Below are 22,996 nucleotides of genomic sequence, written 5' to 3' on the forward strand. Positions count from 1 at the left end.
CGTTACGTGGTGTTGGCAATGCTATCAAGCCTGCACGTAATTGTTCTTTAGCTTGTTTCTGTATCACTGGTGTTTCTGATCCAGAAATACCATCATCGGGATTAATGCTAAGTTTATCACGAATTGGTGTTGCCAAAACTCCATTTTGTAGTCGTGAAGATGCTGGTGTATTAAACGAATTCAAGGGTGTTGCTGCGTCACTACGCTGAGAACGGAAAGGAGTTGCTAGAATAGTATTTGGAGTTGCAATAGCATTTGTTACAGGTACAATGCCAGAAAAATCAGAATTATTTAACGGTGTGTTTAAGCCACCTTTCAACGGAGTATCAACATGTGTCAGAGCCATAACATTTTGAGCTTCTTGAAGAATTTTATCTTGCGCAGCTGGAGTTCTGGGAGTTACAGCAACATTTGTTGGAAGAGAATAATCAGCTAATAAACTATCCGATAGTGTAATTCCACTTTCGGTAGCAACTTCACGTGCAACCTCTGATGCACGTCCAAGTTTAACCACTTGTTGTAACTCTTGATCAGAGATCTGTGGTTCCGGTAAAACAAGTTTACTTCTTTTCTTCACTGGTTCTTCATTATTAAGCATTCCCATTGGAATATCATTTTCTTTTCGCTGCTTCAGTTTTTGCTTATCTTTCCTACGTTCCATTTCTTCCTTTTCCTGCTTATGATCTCCATCTAATTGTTGTTGTCTCATTTTAGAAAAATCTATTGCAAGTGGATCTATGTATTCCTTAGAAGTATCATGAAATCCTGGAGCAGGACGTTTTTCAAAAGGTATTTCAGAATTATAATTAAGACCACGTTTTCGCTTATTCTTTTGCGACATTGTGATCCCTGCAGCGCGTAGTTCCCTACGCTTTTGTAAAGCTGCAAGCCTGCGTGCTTCTTCCAATTGCTTTTCGCGAGCTTTTCGTTTAGCTTTTTTCCCTTGGGTGTTAGCGAGTCTTGCACGAGCCTCTGACAACATTTCCAATTCATCCTCGTCCATATCTTTAGGATCAGGCCTGGCAGGTTTTGTCTCAGGATTAGGATCTATTTCACCCGGCTTTAGTTTACGAGGATCATCGGCTGCATCGTCTCCTTCCTCTTTTTTTTGTGCTTGGTCTAACAAATATTCGTACCTTTCTAAGCATTGTGCTGCTGTACGTCCTACAATAGGAGCTATAGTTCTCCACTGCGTTGGCATGAGTTTGGCTAAATGTAAAAGCTTTTCATCTTCTTCTCTACTCCATTCTGTTTTTTTAATACTCGGATCTAACCATTCAAACCAACGTGCTTTACATTGTTTTGCAGATTTTCTATGTAGTAGTGAGGCTATACGACTCCATTGGTTTTTTCCATATTTCATTACAGCAGCTTTCAAAATCTCATCCTCTGTGTTACGCCAAACACCACCTTTTATCATTATACGCGGCATTTTGATAATTAATATAATTAATTATTTAATAATATTATTAATTAATTTTTAATAATTGCTTTTTAATACTCTGAATCTTTTTGTCGCGTACTACTACAATAAAGGTGAAACCCGAGAAGTTTGATTCTTCGAGTCTTTTATTACCACTAGTTTAATAATCTGGCTTAAACTATACTAATAAAAGATTGGCCGTTTACTAGAATCGTCGCTTTTCCATTGGACAAGCCATTCAGCGACGTGTACGTGGACTGATATCTATATTCTGATATTTTTTCAATATAAAATAACGAGAGTAGCCTAACGAGGATTTCCTTCAGAATTCGTATGGCACTCAATGTGATAACGATTTATGTACCATTTGTAAAGATTATAGATTCTTAGCGTATATTTGAAATACGCGCCTCAATCATTTTACGAATATTGAGAATATTGAGAATATCGAAATGTTGTTATCACGCCTCCCACTTTTCCAAACGTTGTTAAGCCCGCCCTGCCAGGTCCATTACAAAGCATTCGTCGTATTCTTACACTGGTTTATTTTAATTATTATATACGGTGGTGATTGATATTAAAAAACTGTGAATATCTTCAAAAATATCATCAAAAATATTGAATATTTGTGAATATTAGTAATAAAAGTCTCGTTTGAGGTTAATTGAGGTATGTATTATTATTTATTAGTTTTTCGAGGTTAACTGAGGTATGTATTATTATTTATTAGTTTTAATTCGTTTCATTTCTTCTCTATAGTGATCATCAATTTAGGTTGAAAAAGAATAAACTGGATAACATGCTGTGCGATTTTTCATGCCCTAACCATACGATGACAATTTTCTGATTTTAATCTAAGAATAAAGATGAATTACAATCGTTCTCTTTATCCTGATATTGTAACAGACAAAAGTAAGTAGAATAGCAATATTCTATTTAGTTAAAATACTTTACAGAGTAAAAATTATGTATTATATTATTTTTTAATTCAATTTATGGGGCTATGCTTCTTTTTTTTTATTTTTTATATTTCATACATAAACTACTTTCTTAATTAGGTTTAGCTAAGTATGCGGCTCTACATTTTTTGTTCCAATCAAAGACTGTAACACACCCAAGAAAAAGACTCCATTTCAGCATTAGATCTATGCATATAAATTTCATTTTCCAATAGTTACCGATAGAAAAATTTCTTTTAACTATTCTTCGTGGAGTTCCAATGTGAATTATTATGCGAATAGAATCCAACTGGTGTTACAACTAATAAGCAAGACATGAATCTGGTAAAAGGTAAAAATAATAATATTGCTTCTAAAAGATACAAATATTATAATTTCTTGAAAAATATTCATTCAAAGCATTAGAAAACTTATTCTTTCCGCATAGGTTATTAATCATTTTACTGGAAGAGGGAGAGCACTTTTTTCAACAACGATAAAAAGAAGCCGACGACACTGAAATCATGAAAGACTTTAGAAGACACCGTATTCTTTTTATTGACACTGGGAAGTAACCATGTGCATTAATATTCTATCAAAAGTATTAAAAAAAGAATGCATCTTAGTTATTTAAAAATTATTTTCTACAATAATTCTTATTAAACTATAATCTCTTGCAGCTTTTTGACCAGTATCAGTATACATTTAAATTTTTGTTTTAGTTTTCGAGATTTCTAAAAGTAATGCAGAGAAATGTAACGCCTATTACTATCGTTATAAAAATGTATCTAAAAGAAAGTATCCATCGCAAACAAATGTGGAATGTTGTAAGTCATATAGGCTGCGAAAAAAATGTTTTGTTACGCTAAAGAAGAATAACTTCTTACGTACGTACATAAGTACACATACCAGTTATTTTAAATTTAGTCTTAGTATATTTCCTTCAAAATTAGGCAATAATCTAAATAACCCATGAAGAGAAGATTCTTTTCTTTTTTTGCATAATTTTTCCACATTAGTTGACCTATAGGTAAAGCTTCTTGAAACATTTTGTCAAAGCTTGTGGCTTTGCTTAACCCTTTCGCTACGGCAGTGTGACGGAGCACACACTGCCGTAGCGAAAGGGTTAAGTCAACCTCTTGTCCAACAATGATTGTTGCTCCATATTCGCATCATTTAAGGATCAAGTTTTCGTTACCTCGTTTGACATATTAGAAACGATGATTAATTTTCTAGCTCCTTGTTTGATCATCCATTCGATCAGTACTTTTCCAAAGATATTAAAACCCGTCGATAATGAGGTAGCATTTATCGGTATGAAAGGAAATTGGAGAAATGAAGTTAGAGAATTTTTGTTCTTCTTGCAAGTTGATCAAAACCTGTAAAAAAATACATTCGTATCATAATTGTCAACAAATCGAACGTATTATTTCATAAACTTTATATATAATTAATTACTTTTCCGTAACGTTCACAAGCCCTCATTTTTCTTTCTTCTGTTGCTCCCTGAATCATAATTCTTCGTGATATAATTGTTTTTATTGTACCTGCCTTTAGAGCTTTTCTCATCAATTCCGCTGATTCCCTCCTTGTTTTTTTTTGTGGTAACTTAATAAGGTCTTGTAAACAGTAGCTATATACACTTATGAGCCGCATAAAATTAGATAGTGGTAATGGATTGTAATTAGGCCCTTTAGAATCGTAAATCATTACCAAATGTTTTAAATTTTTAACAATGTCCAAACAATCTTCCATATCGTCTAAGATGGAATAGTTTGCAACTACAAAATCAAAACCTTTGCCTTTCGTAATATTCATAATATTAATTCTATAGTCTTTAACTTTGATAATATTAGACTGTGGTAAACGTGGTCGCATCGACTCGATCACTTGTTTTTCTGCTTCCGTTTCGTAAGTAGTGTAAACATCAAAATTATAAGATAAGGATAAATTTATAAGAGCCTGTCCTACGTCGCTAGCACCATAATGTACCAACACAGTTTTAATTTGTTTAAATCTCCAAGTATCCGAATGCAAAATACAGAAAGCTGCCAAATAGGCTTGGGGAATTATTGAAGCATCTTCAAAGCTCAAAGTGTCTAGAATAATCCAAGTAAAATCTGGATCGGCTAAAATTTCATTACTTATAGTGAAATTATCAACTAGTCCCATTACTCTACGACCTATTTTATCTGTCCCTGAATATTCTGTAATATATATCTGTGATTCTAGGCTAGCATTATTTTTTAACCAGTATTCGTAAACACCTAAGTCAAATGCAGGACATTTAACCTTCACAATCCTATTATTTTTTTCTTTAATCAATGGTAATTTTTCCATCCATACTAATGAGTCTGATTTATTAATTTTTGCTTACCAACGCATAGAAGAAGTAGACTTTACTCGCAATGGCATCCATCTATATGTGCCTCATACCCCGTTTGGCGTTAATACATTTTCACGATGATTAAGTTTTATTTGTGATTCATAGAATTCATTTTGAAGGGAGAATTTCGGTGCTTTAGCACCTTGTAGATCAAAAATTTGAAGTTTTTTATACCCCGGTTCTCCTTTTATATCTCGAAGTATCTCAAATATATCATTATCCATAATAGTGTTAACCATAAATATAACAGAGTCATATTTTGAGTCTTGTAAGCAGATTTTTAACCGATCTAAACAATTTTCGTGGTTATTAACGACAACAGTTTTTCCTAAATTTCTTTCTTTATGTAAAAGAAGAGCTGTACGACAAAGAGCAATTTTTATTTTCAGGACGACGTTTAATCGCACACTTGTCAATACAGAAATCGCATTATCTTCCTCTTTTGTTTCAATGATTGTCAATAAAAATGATTATTTACCGAGAGTACTAATAAGTCTTCTTACATCGGTATAATGTGCGTTATTTATGATCGTTAAAATAAAATTCTCATGAATTGTCTTATAAAGCAACTCTCTAGCAATTAATTTTATGTTGAAGTTTTTCCTCGTCCTTTTTATGGTATTCTCGAGAAAATCCAAAATATTCTCAGTATTCTTTTTTGACTCATTCGTTAACAATATCTTTTCTTCACTGTTCATGCTAATATTTTGTGAAATTAATCCTAGTACTGCGTTTAATACGTCGTCGATATCCATCTTTGTTTTATTGATATTCTGGATAAATCGAAGTTCATCCGTGACAATTTTCAAATTTCTGTTTTTAAATATTATTTCTTTAAATTGGATTCCACTCATTGCAATTTCGGGGCAAGCAATGACGTTTTCCCGTTTTTCAAACTTCATCGGTAAGGCTACGAAAAAAAATCAGTATATTTCATATAATTTGTTAAACTATGATACATTATTTTTTTTTGTCGAAACATTTATAAACTCGATATTTTACTCGATTATTACAGAAAAATGTTTTTTAATAATGTAACAAGTTTGATTTACGAGCATATTTGGTGTAAAAACTATTTTTATGTCGTTTGGAAAAAAATATACGTATTGCCTTCTTGCATACTAGTCGTTTTTGTTTTAACAAATTGTCTATTGTAATATTTTTTAATTGTAAATGTTAGTACTTAAACGTTAAAAAATGGCTGCCGATTATTATTGTTAAGGAAACAGTCATAAATAATGTATTATCAAAGCATAATTTAATAAATAATATTAATTTTAATTTTTTGCTCTTTGATTATAAATAAAGAAAATTGCAATTTATTTATTTTTAGTCTAAAAATACTTCTCTGTATGCCTTATGGCTGTGATTTTATCGGCTGCTTATTCTACGGCCTTGATTAGTTTTTTAGCTTGTGTTTTTTGTTAATTAATTAGCTTGTGTTGTGTGTTAGAAGATATCGTTGAAAAAGGCACTTATCAATTTTCCGTTTTTCCTGGTTCACCTGATTATGACATGTTTGCAGTAAATACAAATATGAAATACAAATATGAATATATATATACAAAATAGTTAGTAGACGAAGGCGAAAACAAAATACTTCATTGCAGTATTCAAGGAATCCAGTTCTATGAAAATTGATGAAATTGATGATAGCAGAAGAAGAATTGACATCAAATGTACTTGAAGCATTTAAAAAAGTACGACGAAGTACTATACTAAGAAAGAAAAAAATAATTTTTATAGAAATGCATAGTTTTATTATATATTAATACTTTTTATTAAATTATAGATTTATCAAAATATGAAATTAGCGCTGTACAGTTCCGCCGAAGTACATAAAACTGTAGATCTTAAAATATTCTGCAATGTTGTTTCCATTAAAGCAGGACGTGTAGACTGTTTATCACAAATTTTAACTAAACACAATCAATTCACCAACCTTATCAAATTTCTGTAAGTTCTATTTTTTACAAAATTTGTTCTTACTACATAATCAAGAATTAATATATTCCAGTTTGGAAAGAGAATTTATTAACAATGGGATGATGAATCGTTTAAAAGATATGTCATTTAAAAAGAAACATAATGAAATAATGCGGCATAAACCAGTTCGCATAACCAGCGTTATTTCCCTAATTTTCTTCGTACAAATTAGTATCATTTTGAGTACTTGTATTCTGATCATAGAAAAGATAATTCTATTCTATAGATCTTTCTCATAAAATGAAGAAGAAGACTTTGATGATAGATCGCATTCTATCGACAAAATCCTCAAAATTGCATGAAAAAAAAGAAGAAAAATATAAAAAGTATTCCTAATAATTACTAGGGTTCTCAATTTTATACGCACGATCAAATATTAGGAACAACGCTATTATTTATTCCCAATAAATGTTTTTGCATAATTTAGCAGAAAGTACAAATAAATTTAAATAACGCGTAATAATATTTTTGTTTATAAAAAGCAAGTCAATTATATCAGTTTGCTTAATATTTTGTGATAATAATTATAATAGAATATATTATCATGCGTGTACGCTATTAAATTAAATTATACGCAGTAACAAATAATTGTTTAATGTTATTACAATAAAAAAGTAGAAAAAAGTAATAGCACTTTAATCGTTTATTCAAATTAATATGGTAGTTATTATCTTTTTATTGTAATAACCCAATTTGAATGGTTTCTTAATCATCCTCTTAATAAAATAGAATATTTTTCTAAGCTATGCACACCTTTGCGTAATAAGAAAAACTGTATGTTACGTTCACAAATCATTTTGCGAAGGGTTTGTTTCTAGTTCATATCGATTAGAATAGCTATGCAATTATTTTAATGAAAGTGCCTTTTTGTTTTTTTCTTTTCATTGTTTTCTTTTTGAAAAGAACGTATTATATAGTCATATGTAATACAAAGGTGTATGTATTATTCTTTTACAATATTCATACTTTAAGTACATTTTAATCAACATGATTATTATCATATTCAATGTAATGATAATCTTCTCAAGAGTTTATGAATTCAGTCTCGTGTGATCTTTCTTTGTAATAGCACGAAATTTTTCCAATAAGTTTCTTAAAACGTAATAGATTAGTAAAATCGAAATTATTACAAAAAACAAAACAAAAAATGACATTCGACGTGCGATTAAAAATATTTTTATTTTTTATTCTTCTCCCGAATATCGCTCAATCATTTGAATTATATTCCATCGGCGACAAATTCATTCCTTTCATCATAGACGTGTGCAAATTTTATGGAACAAAATCTATCATTTTTTTATACGGCAAATCAATGAAAGGTACTCATATTGTTTTACATTTACCTTTGTTTCATCTGTCTTATATTTCCTTTGATTTTTCTTTAGACATGGAAATGACCACAATGCTATCCAAATGGACGCGTGCCCTTTCTCGCGAAGGTTTTTCAACCACCAATTTGTATTTTTCAGAATTGCACAGATCATCGTATTACGTGGGACGAATCATACGACCGCATTATATTGCAATTATTTCTAATTACAACGCGATTAATGAGTTTTCCTTAGCAACTAGTACCTTTGATATGTCTTATCCCGTGTGGCTAGTGATATTCTTTTTCGAAGCTCATGGTTTAGATTATTGTCACAGTCCACCTGGTAATATTTTTCATTTAAGATTCAATTCGGAAATGTTGGTTCGTTGTGGTACGGAAAATATTTTACGCGAATGGTATTCGCTCGATACCAATCGAACCGATATCGATTATTTTGCTACATGGAACTCAGATGAAGGAATCGTTCAAAAGGTTTCAGGTTCTCTTTACGAAAGAAGAAAAGATTTACAAGGTTCGATAATAAGAGTAATTCTTGTTAAGGTAACATTCATATATATTTCATATTTTGTATAATTATTACGAAACATTTATTTTGACTATATTTTTTCTGCTGTTCTTCAGGAATCATGCTTTGCAAATCTAAATGAAGATAACGAATTGGACGGTATATTTGGTATATTATTTAAAGAACTTAGCGCGGCTCTCAATTTTAGCTACATTGTCTCGGAAATAGACGGATATGGAATTTGGAATAAAAACGAAAATAGCTGGTCTAAAGCACTGAACGAAATCGTTTCCGGACGTGCCGATATTTCTCTTGCTGATTTTTCTTTGACTAGCGACAGATTGAATCATTTTGATTTTTCCTTGCCTATTATACTCGGCGAAAATAATCTTTACTTTCGAGAACCAGAAGCATTCCTGATTAAATGGTCATCTTATTTTCGAGTACAATCATTTGCAATAGAATATATTATTTTTTGTATTTTTTCTACGATAATCTTCACAAATGAAAAATTCATTTATTCTTTATAGATTTTTTCTTATTTTATTTGGATTTCCATTATTGGAATATTAATTGCTGCATCGATTTTATTGGTTTTTCTTAAAATCAAGAATGGAAACGATCGAAAAATAAGACTTTTATTGTCAGATACTTTTATCGAGGTACTGGGAATATTTTGTCAACAGGGACTTGCAGGTATTAAATATTTTTTTAAATTATTTTCTTACCTTTTCTTTTTTGTATTAAAAAATATTTATTCGTTTTAGATTTTCCTGATAGTTATTCGTTAAGAATAGCATATTTCTCAATATTTATTTTGGCTGTCGTTTTATCGGCCGCTTATTCTGCGATTTTGATCTGTTTTTTAACTTCCACTATCCATACTGTACCCTTCCGTTCATTACAAGCCTTTGCTGATGATGGTACTTACAAAATATCTTTCTTTCGTGATTCTACTAAATATCACTCTTTTGCAGTGAGTATTAAAACGCATTTCTTACTTATAATTACTAATAAAATTATATTATATCATAATATGTGTTTATCGGGGTAGAGTTCGGAGAATCCTCTCGCAAAGAAAATAATGAAGCTTATGATAGAAAGAGAAAAGTTACCAATAAATTTAATGGACGGATTCAGAGAAGTACGACGGAGTATTATAAAAAACAAACATAAAATAATATAATTTGTAAATATATATTTACTATATTTTTTTGAATAATATTCTTCGTTAAATTACAGATTTGCGATAATCATAAATTAACAATCTACACTTACTACGATATGAAAAGAGATATGTTTATTAAAATGCCGTGCAATGTGAATTATATTAAAACTGGAATGTTAGAAAATTTAGCTTTCACTTTATCCAAGGACTATCCCTTTACGGATGTCATCAATGCTCAGTAAGTACAAGATAAATTTTCTTTTATTTTGACTTATCGTAAGTTTAAGCACGAACTTATTCTAGTTTGCAAAAATTTATCAACTCCGGAATTCTAAATCGGTGGAAAGATAAGATATTTAAGAGAAAATACAATAATATAAGAAATCGTCATTCTCCGATATATATAAATAGTGTAATAATTCTTATTTGTTTAATAATATTTGGTATTATTTTGAGTGTTTTCATTCTCATCATAGAAATATGTATCTATGCACATAAAAATAAGAAACAGACAATGATCGATCAAATACCGTCGATCAATTCGTCCAAATTTAATATAAAAAACAATAAAAGTAGAAAAAGTACAGGGAGCAAACACGCGAATCGTAAATGGGCACGTGTTAGGTATTAAGAACCACGTAAATGTTCTTAACTAATTTTTTTTTTACAAAAATTATCTATGTAAAACTTTGTAAAGCTTTAAAAATAAGGTATTATGAATAACATATATGTTCGCTATAAACGAATGTTTATTTTCAATGTTGAATTGATGTAAATTGAATTGTTGCGTTTGAAAATAATATATATATATATATATATATATATAATATATTATTTTGTAATATACTGAATTTTTATTTTGATGTGTTTATTTTTCAGTCTATTTGTGAAATTGCATCTTTTATAGTTAGGAATACGAATACCGATATCCTAATAAAAAAACCAGAAACGTATAGTATTAAGAATTTATTTTTAATTTGTACGGTTAATTATATATTACAATTGTTTGATTAGTAACATAATAATGACAACAATGATAAATATTATCTCTTTTTAAATCTCAAGAATATAGTTTCAGCCGGTTTCGTAGTAATACTGAGTTTTAGATTAACATTTTCAACTGGTATTGGTTCGTCTATTTGAACAATAAATTTTCTCAATACAGTAGCAGCTATTGCCTTCATTTGAGTCATGGCAAATATTTGACCTGAAAAAGCAATATTCAATAAAAATGTACTTAACCGATCGACTGTTTAGAATACTATTTCAAGAATGCATAAACATGTGCTTTTACCTATGCATCCTCTTTTCCCAATGCTGAACGGAATAAAACATTTAGAGTTATATTTTCCTGGTAAAAACCGATCCGGGTTAAATCTTAAGGGATCAGCCCAATATTTACCATTTCGGTGTAGTGAAAATATCATAAAATATACCTGACAGTTTTTTGGTAATATCACATTGTCGTTCACTTAATAAAATAAATAAATACATATTATTACTACATAAGACTGTAATGTCAGTGGGAAAAAAAAATAAACAATAAAAATTTTATTATATATAAAAATACCTTTTGTATCGCGCTTTAGTGTTCGCCCAATAATTAGAGCAGGTGGGAAAAGACGTAACGTCTCCTTGATGACTCGTTCTAAGTATTTCATTTTCTTAGTATCTTCCATTGTAATAGGAAAATCTATAGGATCGCTTGAGTCGTACATATCGTACAACTCTTCGTATACTTGATTCTGGAATCGAAAAAGCCAAATAGATGATACAAGTTTTGTATGAAAATATAATTGATTTTAAAAAAATAATAAATAATAATGCATAAGTGGTATTTGAGCGTACTTGAATGTCCGGAAACGTGGCTAACATTAAAAATAAAAATGTTAGCGTATTAGTGGTAGTATCACTTCCCTAAAATTAAATACAAATTGTTTTTTACTCTTACTGAATGAAAAAAAAAATTTTAAATAATCTTGAATGAATTCATCTTACTGTAAAAACCATTGTATTTATTTCATCACGAATATCTGCCTCCGAATATTCTCTGGTCTTGTAAAAGGATTTAAATATTGCATCTAAAAATGGACTGGTATCTTTTTCTTTATTTAAAGGAGAATATTAATATTTTATTTATTGTTATTATAAAAGGTATTCATCCATAAATTCATTACTAAAAGAATATTTTTTAAAATGATTATTCTTACTTGCATGTGGATCTTTTCCTTCCCGGGTAAAGTTATCTTCATTCATTGAATTCTTCTTTTTCCTTATAATCTTAACGAATATAAAAGTTATATATACATGAATAAATTATTATTTTATTTCAAACTAATATATTTTTTTGATATTTTTGACAATTTAAAACAAAAATTGTTTCTTGGTATTTTTACCTCGTTTGTTATTTTATTTAAGGGGGAAAGAATTTCTTGTAGCCGTTTCCCCATAGATGAATTGTTAAATATAATATTTGGATGTAACCAGAATTTCATTGCTCTTGTTATAGATATGTCCATAGCTCTAAATAAAAATAAAATTCACAATAAGAAGACGAATATTCAATAATATTAGATTATATTATAAATTTAAAAATATTCTTCTCATTATTACTCCGACATATATTCATCAAGTTTGCAATCCGGATTGCTCTGCAAATTTAAATCACTTTCCAATAGGCTATCTGTCAGTACAAAAAAAACAATTTTTAGAAAAAAAATTTAATGTGTCCATCTACATTTTTTAGAATTCCCAAATCTTACCATATACTATATCCAGCGTACATAAATGTACGTAATGCATAATGTCTACGTTTTTTCCGTTTGTAGTTTCTAAAATATTAGATAGTCTGTTAGCATTTTTTATCATTGAGTCCATATACGTCGAAACTTCTTTGAATACTGGATTTAAGATTGTTCGATGAATGTTCCATATTGATGCTATAAATACGAGAATATTTCTTAATTTAAATATTTATAGTATATTTTTTATATATTTATATTAATTAATAAATAAGAAAAGAGAAATTCTCATATATTCATGTGTAGGTGTGTAGGCATTATATGAAATCATAAAAAAGAAAACTATTTTAATTAGCAATCGTCTAAAAGACATATTTAAAAAATACTGTATTACAGTAGGGTATACATAGTTTTTTTTATTAATTAAGAAGAAAGCATATGAACCTATAGTTTACCTGGTGCAGTAGATAATCCATCACCTACAAGATTTTTGAAAAAGAAATATAGAGAACTTTTTTCATAACCGTTAGAACTTTTTGATAGAATCTAAAAAGGAAACAAAAAATTAATGTAAAGAAAAGCCGAAATAAAAAAAATCTTATTCGGGGAAATCGTTTCTAAAGAAGTGCAGTAAATTTGATAGATCTTACCTCAATATTTTCAGGATCATCCAAGACTACGATTAATTTTGGGCCAATCCACAGTAGCCACGGCGAAGAATAGATTGTGGATAATTTTATTATTTTATGAGTTATATCTAATTGTAAGACAAATTTATTGAATAGAAGTCGCATAAATATAGATATTATAAATAATAAATAAAAGTATACCTTTCATATCACCAAGTAATATATTCAGATTTCCAATCAGAGGATAAGGCTTTGGACCTGAGCATTTTTTTATCAATTTATGTTCACGAAATTTATCTGATATGTATTTGATTAAATAAAATACCAGTATCATTATTACTATTGAAGTAATAAATTCAGTAATATGCAACATGTTTAGTTTAACAAATTATAAATTATAAAACAACTTAAAATATTATTAAAATACTTCTGGATATTCTCTTGTATGCTAAGAACAGATATTAAGTTGATACTCCGCAGTGACTACTTGCATCTTTTGTGTCTTAACAGAAACTAAGAAAGAAACATCAAACGGGAGCCTATTTAAGCAAAACCATTATAGTACTTTCAAGGATTCAAGGTTTCAAGGATACCTTTATCATTTCATTTATTCCGTGCATAATAATACTATTTTACTTAAATAGAAGAAGTTAATCGGTGTTATAAACATAGTTTCTTCGTAAAGAAATCTTCTTTTTTTTCCTTTTTCTCCGTTTGACTTTGAATTATGCTAATAAAGTGGATAAACGAGATACATTAAATGAGATGCAAGAAGTGTTTGGATTCTAGGTCAGATTGGAATGACTTTATTTTACATTATTATTATATAAAAGTGCCGATTAGTTTTAATTATTCGAGAAAAAAATACATCATTTTCCTTATCTTATTGAAATGTTAAATTAATATGCAAGACAAAGTTTTCTTTTTTTATCGCGTCTTTTTTTGCACGATTTGTTATTTACTTCTGTTACGTGTTTTATTACACTACCTTGTCTGATAATGATTCAATAGAAGTCTGATAGAAAATTATTGTTACATAAAAACGTAATAGTCCGGGAGCCTGTGGCCATCAAACGGAATGTCATTTACCAAAATCCAAAATTCATTCAGTCAATCTCTCATAATTACTATACATTAGGCGGAAACTAACTAAACTCGGCGGCGGTGGTCCACATGATTACCCACGCTCGAGGTATTAAAAATCACTATAGTTCGTTCTAATGAAAATTTGTGTAAATTTAAGGTCGAGCACGATTCAATAAAGATTTCCAAAAACTGCATAACAATTTTTCATTGCAATTCAATCGAATTAAAAATAAATCGTTTGTATACATGAAAATGTATCTTAATTTATTTCATTTTTTACCAAAATGTTACAAAATTTATTATTAAAAATCCAACAAAATTTAGATCATTTAAGTTCACGAACTGATAAAGTTTGAAAAGTGCTTATTAATGTCAACATATAAATAAAGTTAGATGATAGATGTAAATACATTTTCAGTATTTTTTTCTATACGTCTTTAATAATTGAGCAAGTATTACTATTCAAATCTATGATGGTCGCAATGATCATCAAGCACTTTACTCGTTTATCTCAATCGGAAAAGATCTAATAAATTATTCCAATAAAAGTTCAACTTAGTCTTTATTTTTTTTCTCTTTTTTTTTTTTTTTTTAGAATAGTAGACAGCCATTTACATATCAAACGTACAATTATAAAAACGCGCGTGTGTAGAGGTGTGTGTTTACTTAGTATGTAAATACGGATATAATTCCACGTATCGAAGAAGAAAAGGGTGACAAAAAGTCGGGATAAAATAAAAAGAACGTTTATTAATCGATCGATAAATATTATTAATCAATGCCAGCCAACAGGTAAAATTATTTCCTTCCAACTAATATTGTGGACACATCACGTACACACACACACACACAGGTCCTGTGTTTTTCGATCTACACGACAAGAGCCGGAATAATCGAAGTGACATTTGTTCTCTCGATAGTTTAGAAATTTAGTTTCATGCGATCTTCTCTCGCGTTGGCGCGTGAAAATTTGTATACTTATTTTGACTGAAAATAAGTCATCTCGGTGTTATTTTCAAATAAAGCAACAAAAATTGTCGAATAATTCGGTGATTCGACGAATGAAAAAAAAAGAAAAAGAAAAAAATAGAAAAATGATACTCGTAGTGCAATTAAAGATGATTCTGCTTGTTATTTTGTTTTCAAAATTAGTGAAATCGTACGAACTTTATTCGATCGGTGACGACGACATTTCTTTCATCATCCAAGTTTGCAAATTGTATAACACGAGGTCAACCATTTTTTTATACGGCGAATCGATAAAAGGTGCGATAATATTTCACCGTGTTTTTTTCTTCTTCTTCTTTTTTTCTTCTTTTTTTCTTCTTCTTTAACGTTTACCATATTTTATTTGATTTGTCATTGTTTAGAAATGGAAATGACAACGATGGTTTTCAAATGGACGCGTGCACTATCACGCGAAGGTTTTACCACCTCGAATTTGTATTTTTCGGAGTTACACGAATCGTCCTATTACGTGGGACGAATAGTTAGACCCCATTACATAGCAGTGATTTCTAATTACAACGCTATCAATGAATTCTCATTGGCTACTAGTACATTTGACATGTCGTTTGCTGTGTGGCTTGTGTTGTTCATTTACAAGGGAAAAGGTTCTGATTATTGTCGTAATCCACCCGGTAATATATTTCACTTGAGATTCGACTCGGAAATGTTGGTACGTTGTGGTACGGAAAATATTTTACGCGAGTGGTATTCGATCGGTCAAAATCATACTGAAATTGACGATGTGGCAAAGTGGAGCTTGCAAAAAGGGATCAGTAAAATGGCACCTGATTCTCTTTACGACAGAAGATGGAACTTACAAGGTTTGGTCATGAAAGCTGTTATTGTTAAGGTATAATATTTCATTTAAAATGTCTATCAAATTTTGGTTCTTTTTTATTTATTTATTGTAATCTGAGTTTGGAATAATTTAAGCGGTTGTTGTCTCGACGTGTGCGTGATACCTGATAACACGTGAGAGAAATATTTGGAATATAAATTTAAATTAAAAAGAAACTTGATTTTATGATCCTAAATAAAATACCAGTTAATGTGCGTTTTAACTTTTAGTTTATTATTTTTTATTTCATTTAATAAATTTAGAATTTTTTTCTATATTATATATCTCTATATTTCTATATTATATATTTTATTAATATATTACATATTATGTTTTAATATTTAAAATTATGACGCGCAAATTGTGTTTGATTTTTTCTATTTATTTATTTTTTTTTTAGGAGGGACCATTCGTTAACGTTAACGAAGATGGCGAATTAGACGGAGTATTTGGTAAAATATTAGAAGAGCTTTGCGTGAGTTTAAATTTTAGTTTTAACATAGTCTCCAACATAGAGGAATATGGAAGATGGGATCCAAAAGAAAAGACTTGGACTGGTGCAATAGCAGAAATATCTTCGAAACGTGCTGACGTTTCTCTTTCGGATTTTTCTATGACCAGTGCAAGATTGAACGTCGTTGATTTCACTTTTCCCCTTTTAGTTACCAAAAACTATCTTCACATTCAGGAACCACATATATTCGCGATCGAATGGTCGACTTATTTTCTCGTACGAGAATTTTTACGATCGTATTTTTATTTTTTTTTTCATTTTAAAAAATTAACCTTCGCCAATTAAATCAAATATTGGTTTCATTTTTAGGCTTTTTCTCGTTCTGTCTGGCTTTGTACTTACGGGATATTAATTGTCGCATCGATTTTATTGATTATTCTTAAAAAACAAAGTGGATCCGCACGAAAAATAGGACATTTGTGGTCAGATAATTTTTTAGAGGTTTGGGGTATTTTGTGTCAACAGGGATTGACTGGTTAGTTATTTTTTTATTTTTATTTAAAACTTGTTTCAGGCGAATAATTAATTTTGCAATAAATATTCGCCGTTTGTTTTAGATTTTCCTGATAGATCATCATTAAGGATAACATATTTTTCAATGTTTATTTTTTGTTACGTTTTATTGGCCGCCTATTCCGCAGCTTTGATAAGTTTTTTAACATCTTCTATCAAAGTTATACCCTTTCGTTCGTTAGAAAGTTTTATCGAAGACGGTACTTATCGAATTGCTGTTTTTCGTGGTACTTCTGATTACGACATGTTTGCAGTGAGTATGTTACACGTAATTATTTTAATACTTAAATGTTTATCTATTACATTAGGTTGTTCACAAAATTATTTTCTTATTTCCAATGGTAAATGTATAAGACGTATATAATTTATAAGAAAAATAAAATTAATGAATTATAAATTAATAGGTAAATAATAGAAGTGAATTTCATATTCAAAATTCAAGGTGTTTTAAACGAAAATAATTTTCATTAAACTTATTTATAGAAACAAATATTTATTCGCAGCATTCGACTGATTCACTTTCACGGCAAGTAATGAAACTGATGCTCGATGAAGACCAATTGCCAGTATCTATGCTGGAAGGATTTACGCAAGTAAGATAAATTATTATTAAAAAGAAATAAAAATATTCAAACTTTTACAGATAGATCATTTAATTCTTATTACAGGTCTGTAAAGATAGGAAGTTAGCAATTTACACGTACAATGAAATACATAAGGATATACTTTTGAAAATACCGTGTAACATCATGTCCATTGAAGCTGGAGCTGTTAACACATTATCAATTATTTTATCTAAACACAATCCCTTTACCGGTATCATTAATTTTCAGTAAGTATTTAACGAATAATTCAAATTTTCATGAAAAAAAGTCTATCATCAAAATACAAATTTATTACAGCTTGCAAAAATTTATCAACAATGGAGTAATGTATCGTTTAAAAGAGATAACATTTGAAAAAAAATTTAACGACGTAACTAAACATCATAATCCAGTACCCATAACCAGTGTAATATCGATTATTTTTTTCATACTAATTGGTACCGTATTAAGTATTCTTATTTTAATTATAGAAATGTGTTTTTTCGCTCATAGAAGGAAAAAGAAATTAATACCATTAAATCGCATCGCGTTAATTAAATCATCAGAAAAGTTAGTGATAAAAAGAAACAAAGTGTAAAATATGTAAAAACACAAATGATGGCAATCTAAAATGCGTGAGAATACATTATTAACGACAAGGTTTTAACTTTTTCATTTCGATTGTAATATTCTAATGGAATGTAAACTCGCGTAGGCATATCTGAGCTTTTGCATAATTTAATACGACTATAAATTGATATAGAATTCTTGTTCTTTTTTTCCTTTTTCATTTTATTATACACTTGGGCGTATATGTACTTGTAGATGAAAGATTTGTTTTTATTTATTCATAAGGCTCACGTACAAGTATTTGAATTTGTTTAGCAATTATAATATCATATAATATATAATATAAATTTTCATTTATAGTTCATAAATTTTAGTCAGGAAAAAAAAAACAAATTTACAATAATCATTTTGTATTTATGAGTCAGGTGGTTAAATTGAATCGCTTTTTCTCGAGTTTTTTGATAAACATATTTTTCTATGCAGAGTAAGTCAATTTAATAGCACAGCGTGTCAAATTTCCCATAAAGATGACAATCACAATAAATGATCACGCGCTTCTACATTATTAAATTATATATTTTATACTACGAAATTATTCAAAAAGTTACATTGAATTTTATTATATTAAAATGATAATAACGATCGCGGAGAAAAATTTCATTATATTATTTCTATCGAAATGCAGAGAATTTTGTTTATTTTGTATTAGTTCATTAGTATTCATTTCCGTATTTAAAAAACATACATGCTAGAAAAATATCAATGTGTGTATGTAAATTCGTAGAAAAATAAAACCAACGCGTACCTATATACGCTTGATTAAAAAAAAAAAAAAAAATTAAGGCAAGGTTTATTAATCGATCGATTATAAATGTATGCCAGCAGATATTCAATTATTTTCTTTGAAAGAATATTCAAACACATATATACACTTACGTTGCGTGCAATCAGATCTACGCGATGATTGCATTATTCGAAATAACTATAATACTTTGAAGAGTTTCAAAACTTTAGTCTCGTTCGATCTTCTTTCCTCGTCGTGTAACAATTTTCATACTAATCTCTTTTCAAAACAAAATGATATTTATTGTTCGATTAACGATATTTTTGATTATTTTTTTACTACCAAAGATTGTTAAATCGTACGAACTTCTTTCTATCGGTGACGAATACGTTTCTTTAATCATTGCAGTTTGCAAACTTTACACCACGAAATCGGTCATTTTTTTATATGCTCAGGCAGTCAAAGGTAGGAAGATATTTTTCATTTATTTTTCATTGGTGCTGGTAATTATGACAAAATATTATACAAATTTATTCAATGATTTATTTTATAATATAATAAATCACTTTAATATAAAATTGATCATAAAACTCATATATTTTTCTTATTTTTGGATTTAGGCCAGTAGCATAATTACCGGGACATTGAATTTTTCATTGAATTTATTTGATAATTTCTTTTGAATTTGATTTTTTCGAAATTTTTCTTTTAGAAATAGAAATGACAACGATGGTTTTTAAATGGACTCGTGCACTTTCTCTCGAAGGTTATACGACGACAAATTTTTACTTTTCCGATATGCACGAATCAACGTATTACGTTAAACGAATCGAAAGACCGCATTACATCGCGATTATTTCCAATTACAGTGCGATTAATGAATTTTCTTTGGCAGCTAGTACATATGACATGTCGTTTGGCGCGTGGTTAGTTATTTTTATTTACAACGGTTATGGTTTCGATTATTGTCGGAATCCGCCCGGTAATATGTTTCATTTGAGATACAATTCGGAAATGTTGGTACGTTGCGGTAAGGAAAATATTTTAAGAAAATGGTATTCGTTTAATAATAATCGTACGGAGATCATTGATTTAGCAAAGTGGAACGTGAATAAAGGAATTTATGATCAAATTTCTGATCCTCAGTACGAAGAAAAGAAAAATAATTTACATGGTTTAAACATAAAAGCTGTTGTCGTTAAGGTAAATTTTTGTATACTATAAATATTTATTATTACAATATTGCCAATTGATCTCATTGCCATGTTGTACAACTGTCTCCCAGTTAACACGTTACTTTATTTACGCGATAATTTAGATTTACACGTTATTTTGAAGAACAGATCTTCTGTGTAAATCAGGAAGGGAGGGAGGGAGGGAGGGGGGTATAAGTGTAATTTAAGTTAACTTAAGTAAAATCTTCTATCATTGAGTTATCTCATTTTCTGTACAAGCGGTTTATTCAAATTTACTAAAAAATACAAATTATTCTTCATTCATTTTCTTTTATGATGTATCCTTGAACCATTGAACATATATTTTTGTTTCTTTTTTTTAGGATAATAAATTTGTAAGCGTTAATAAGGATGGCCAATTGGATGGTGTAGTCAGTAAAATAATAAGAGAACTTTCTTTATCTCTGAATTTTACTTTTGACATCGTCTCGCAAGTATCTAATAATGGATTGTGGGATCCAAAATTGAACACTTGCTCTGGTGCTATCGATGAATTGTGTAGTAAACGTGCTGATATCGCACTTTCTGATTTTACTATGACCAGTTCGAGATTGAACGTCGTTTCCTTTACTATTCCTTTTTTAGTATCCAAAAATTGTCTTTTCATACAAAAGCCAAAAAGATTCGTTATTAAATGGTCATCGTATTTTTTAGTACGATAATTTATAATCGACATTATTTAGTTTGACATTTTAAATCTTGGTAATTTAATAATTACTACTTTTTGTTTGGGTTTTTTTTTTTTCAGACATTTACTTCTACACTTTGGATTACTGTGCTTGGAATATTAATTGTTACAACGATCGTATTGGTTTTTATAAAAAAACAAAATGAAACAGATAGTTGCGTCGTAAATTTGTTATCAGATAATTTTCTCGAGATTTGGGGAATAATTTGTCAACAAGGACTCGCTGGTTGTATACAATATTGTTTTAATTCTAATTTCTTTATTTTTTTTAGGAGTGGGGGGGGGAAGGCGACTTGTCTTTTTTAATAATACATTTTATATTTGTTTTAGATTTTCCCGATAATTCGTCGTTAAGAATAACATATTTTTCTATATTGATTTTGGCTGTCGTCTTATTGAATGCTTATTCTGCAGCTTTGATTAGTTTTCTAACTTCTAATATGCAAAGCGTACCTTTTCATTCGTTAGAAGCATTTGCTGAAGACGGTACTTATCAATTAGCTGTTTATCATGCTTCTTCCGATTATAATCTGTTCACAGTGAGTATGCTAATTATTCTATCAATCAATTTTATTTTCTAATATTTGATTTAATAAAGGGCTAAATAAAATTCGTTTTCTCCCAAAAATTCTGTGCTTTTATTAATGTTTCCACCACAAATATTGTTTGCAACAAAAAAACTCGCTCTTCTTTGGTTAATTTGTGATTCATTTTTAAAACGAGTTAATACAAGATGCACGATAACAAAAAGAAATGAAATTTAACAAAAATATTATTGCCATAGTAATCAAATGAAAAATTATATTGTAGGAAAATATCAGTCGTTAACTATTATTGCATGAACAAATTACTATCATAACCGAATCTTTGAATAAAACAAATTTTATCTCGTCATTTATTCTAATTTTTTCTAATAGAATATTTTTCTTTGCAGGACTCAAAAGATCCGATAATGCAGAAATTAAAAAAGTTGATGATAGATGAAGACAAATTGCCGAAAACAACGGAAGAAGCATTTCGGATGGTACGATGAAATGTTATTATAAATACAAAAATATAAAAAGAAATGTGGGATGCGAGCACTTCCAAGCCAAACTTAAATAGGCGTTCGTGAGAAGATTGGACGGTGAGCCCTGGATAGCTCAATGGTTAAAGAGCAGTCGCTCGGAAAGCGGAAAACCCGGGTTTTCGAGTCCCGGTCAGTCAGTTCAACGGCCCAATTTTTTCACGAATCCTACAGAAATAATTTTTATTTATACATTAATAATACACGTTAATTATATTATATAATAATATTTATTATTAACTTACAGATCTGTAAAAATAAAAATCTAGCAATGTACACGTCGATATCAAGAAAGGAGATCATAAATTCTGAAATACCGTGCAGCGTTGTTGCCATTCCAACTGGACGGATAGAAAATTTAGCTATTGTTTTGTCAAAGTATAATCCATTCACCGAGGTTATTAATTTTAAGTAAATAACTTAATAATAAATAATATTAATATTCATTTATTCTACGTAGTTAAGGCACACTTTTATTGCAGGTTGCAGAAATTTGTCAACAATGGAATGATGAATCGTTTGAAAGATACGACATTTAAAAAGAATTTCAATTTTGTGCCTTATCCAAAACCGGTTCACATAAACAGCGTTTTATTACTCATTCTGTTCATCCTAATCGGTGTTGTTTTGAGTGTTCTTATTCTAATCCTAGAAAAATGTATTTTTGCGTATAACAGAAAGAAATCGTTGACGGTGGATCACATTCCATCGATCAAATCGTCAGGATTTTACTTACAAAGGAAAAATAATATTCAATTTCCACAATACTATTCTAATCGCAAATTTGCGCAAGTTCGATATTAACGAATATACTAATGTTCAATTTTTTCTTATTCAAATTACATATACTATTTTAATTGCAATTTTGTAATGGAATCTAAACACGCTCAGACAGATCTAAGCTTTTGCATATTTAAGCACAACATTAAATTGAAGAAGAATATATATAAATATTTTTTTATTATTATAACCTTAAACATGTATACTTATGACGTAGTTTT

The 22,996-nt window shown here is 29.3% G+C and overlaps 4 protein-coding genes and 1 long non-coding RNA gene across 12 annotated transcripts in view; 3 read left to right on the forward strand and 2 right to left on the reverse strand.

Moving 5' to 3' along the window:
- LOC122514649 (cell division cycle 5-like protein) overlaps positions 1-1,589 on the reverse strand; it is a 1,752-nt gene extending 163 nt beyond the window's left edge. The window contains exon 1 of the mRNA XM_043631585.1: positions 7-1,589. Within this exon, the coding sequence (XP_043487520.1) occupies positions 7-1,432 (1,426 nt within the window). The 5' untranslated portion in view covers positions 1,433-1,589. The remainder of the gene's footprint in view (positions 1-6) is intronic.
- Positions 1,590-2,050: 461 nt separating this feature from the next.
- Positions 2,051-2,962, forward strand: LOC122514432. Its single transcript, XR_006303052.1, has 4 exons — positions 2,051-2,092; positions 2,183-2,335; positions 2,482-2,713; positions 2,810-2,962. It is a non-coding gene; the product is annotated as an uncharacterized LOC122514432 (long non-coding RNA).
- A 123-nt stretch (positions 2,963-3,085) lies between these two features.
- On the forward strand, positions 3,086-18,417 carry LOC122514439 (glutamate receptor 1-like). 7 transcript variants are annotated; one of them, XM_043631278.1, is made up of 10 exons: positions 3,086-3,248; positions 6,358-6,447; positions 6,540-6,703; positions 8,408-8,606; positions 8,688-9,014; positions 9,102-9,267; positions 9,339-9,547; positions 9,626-9,715; positions 9,814-9,977; positions 15,566-15,747. In XM_043631278.1, the coding sequence occupies exons 2-10, from the start codon at positions 6,388-6,390 to the stop codon at positions 15,687-15,689; spliced, it is 1,503 nt and encodes a 500-aa protein (XP_043487213.1). In that variant the 5' UTR covers positions 3,086-3,248; positions 6,358-6,387; the 3' UTR covers positions 15,690-15,747. The 7 variants fall into 7 exon arrangements, 6 of the variants coding, with proteins under 6 accessions (XP_043487213.1, XP_043487215.1, XP_043487210.1 ...); XM_043631280.1 differs by lacking the exon at positions 15,566-15,747 and adding an exon at positions 13,145-13,283; XM_043631275.1 differs by lacking the exon at positions 15,566-15,747 and adding an exon at positions 10,043-10,481.
- On the reverse strand, positions 11,950-13,962 carry LOC122514440 (cytochrome P450 4C1-like). 2 transcript variants are annotated; one of them, XR_006303054.1, is made up of 6 exons: positions 13,311-13,962; positions 13,131-13,237; positions 12,936-13,026; positions 12,502-12,678; positions 12,136-12,422; positions 11,950-12,019 (listed from the first exon to the last, which is right to left on the reverse strand). XR_006303054.1 is itself a non-coding variant. In XM_043631281.1 (5 exons), exons 1-5 carry the CDS (start codon positions 13,480-13,482, stop codon positions 12,349-12,351), a joined length of 621 nt encoding a protein of 206 aa, XP_043487216.1. In that variant the 5' UTR covers positions 13,483-13,962; the 3' UTR covers positions 12,135-12,348. The 2 variants fall into 2 exon arrangements, 1 of the variants encoding a protein (XP_043487216.1); XM_043631281.1 differs by lacking the exon at positions 11,950-12,019 and having other exon boundaries at positions 12,135-12,422.
- A 693-nt stretch (positions 18,418-19,110) lies between the features above and the next one.
- Positions 19,111-22,942, forward strand: LOC122514438 (glutamate receptor 1-like). The gene is made up of 8 exons (XM_043631273.1): positions 19,111-19,471; positions 19,719-20,209; positions 20,565-20,894; positions 20,990-21,155; positions 21,260-21,468; positions 21,864-21,953; positions 22,243-22,406; positions 22,478-22,942. The coding sequence occupies exons 1-8, from the start codon at positions 19,300-19,302 to the stop codon at positions 22,797-22,799; spliced, it is 1,944 nt and encodes a 647-aa protein (XP_043487208.1). The 5' UTR covers positions 19,111-19,299; the 3' UTR covers positions 22,800-22,942.
- Positions 22,943-22,996: the final 54 nt, after the last annotated feature.

This window comes from Polistes fuscatus, unplaced genomic scaffold (genome assembly GCF_010416935.1).
Source record: "Polistes fuscatus isolate 324 unplaced genomic scaffold, CU_Pfus_HIC Scaffold15, whole genome shotgun sequence".
In the NCBI taxonomy this organism is placed as follows: domain Eukaryota; kingdom Metazoa; phylum Arthropoda; class Insecta; order Hymenoptera; family Vespidae; genus Polistes; species Polistes fuscatus.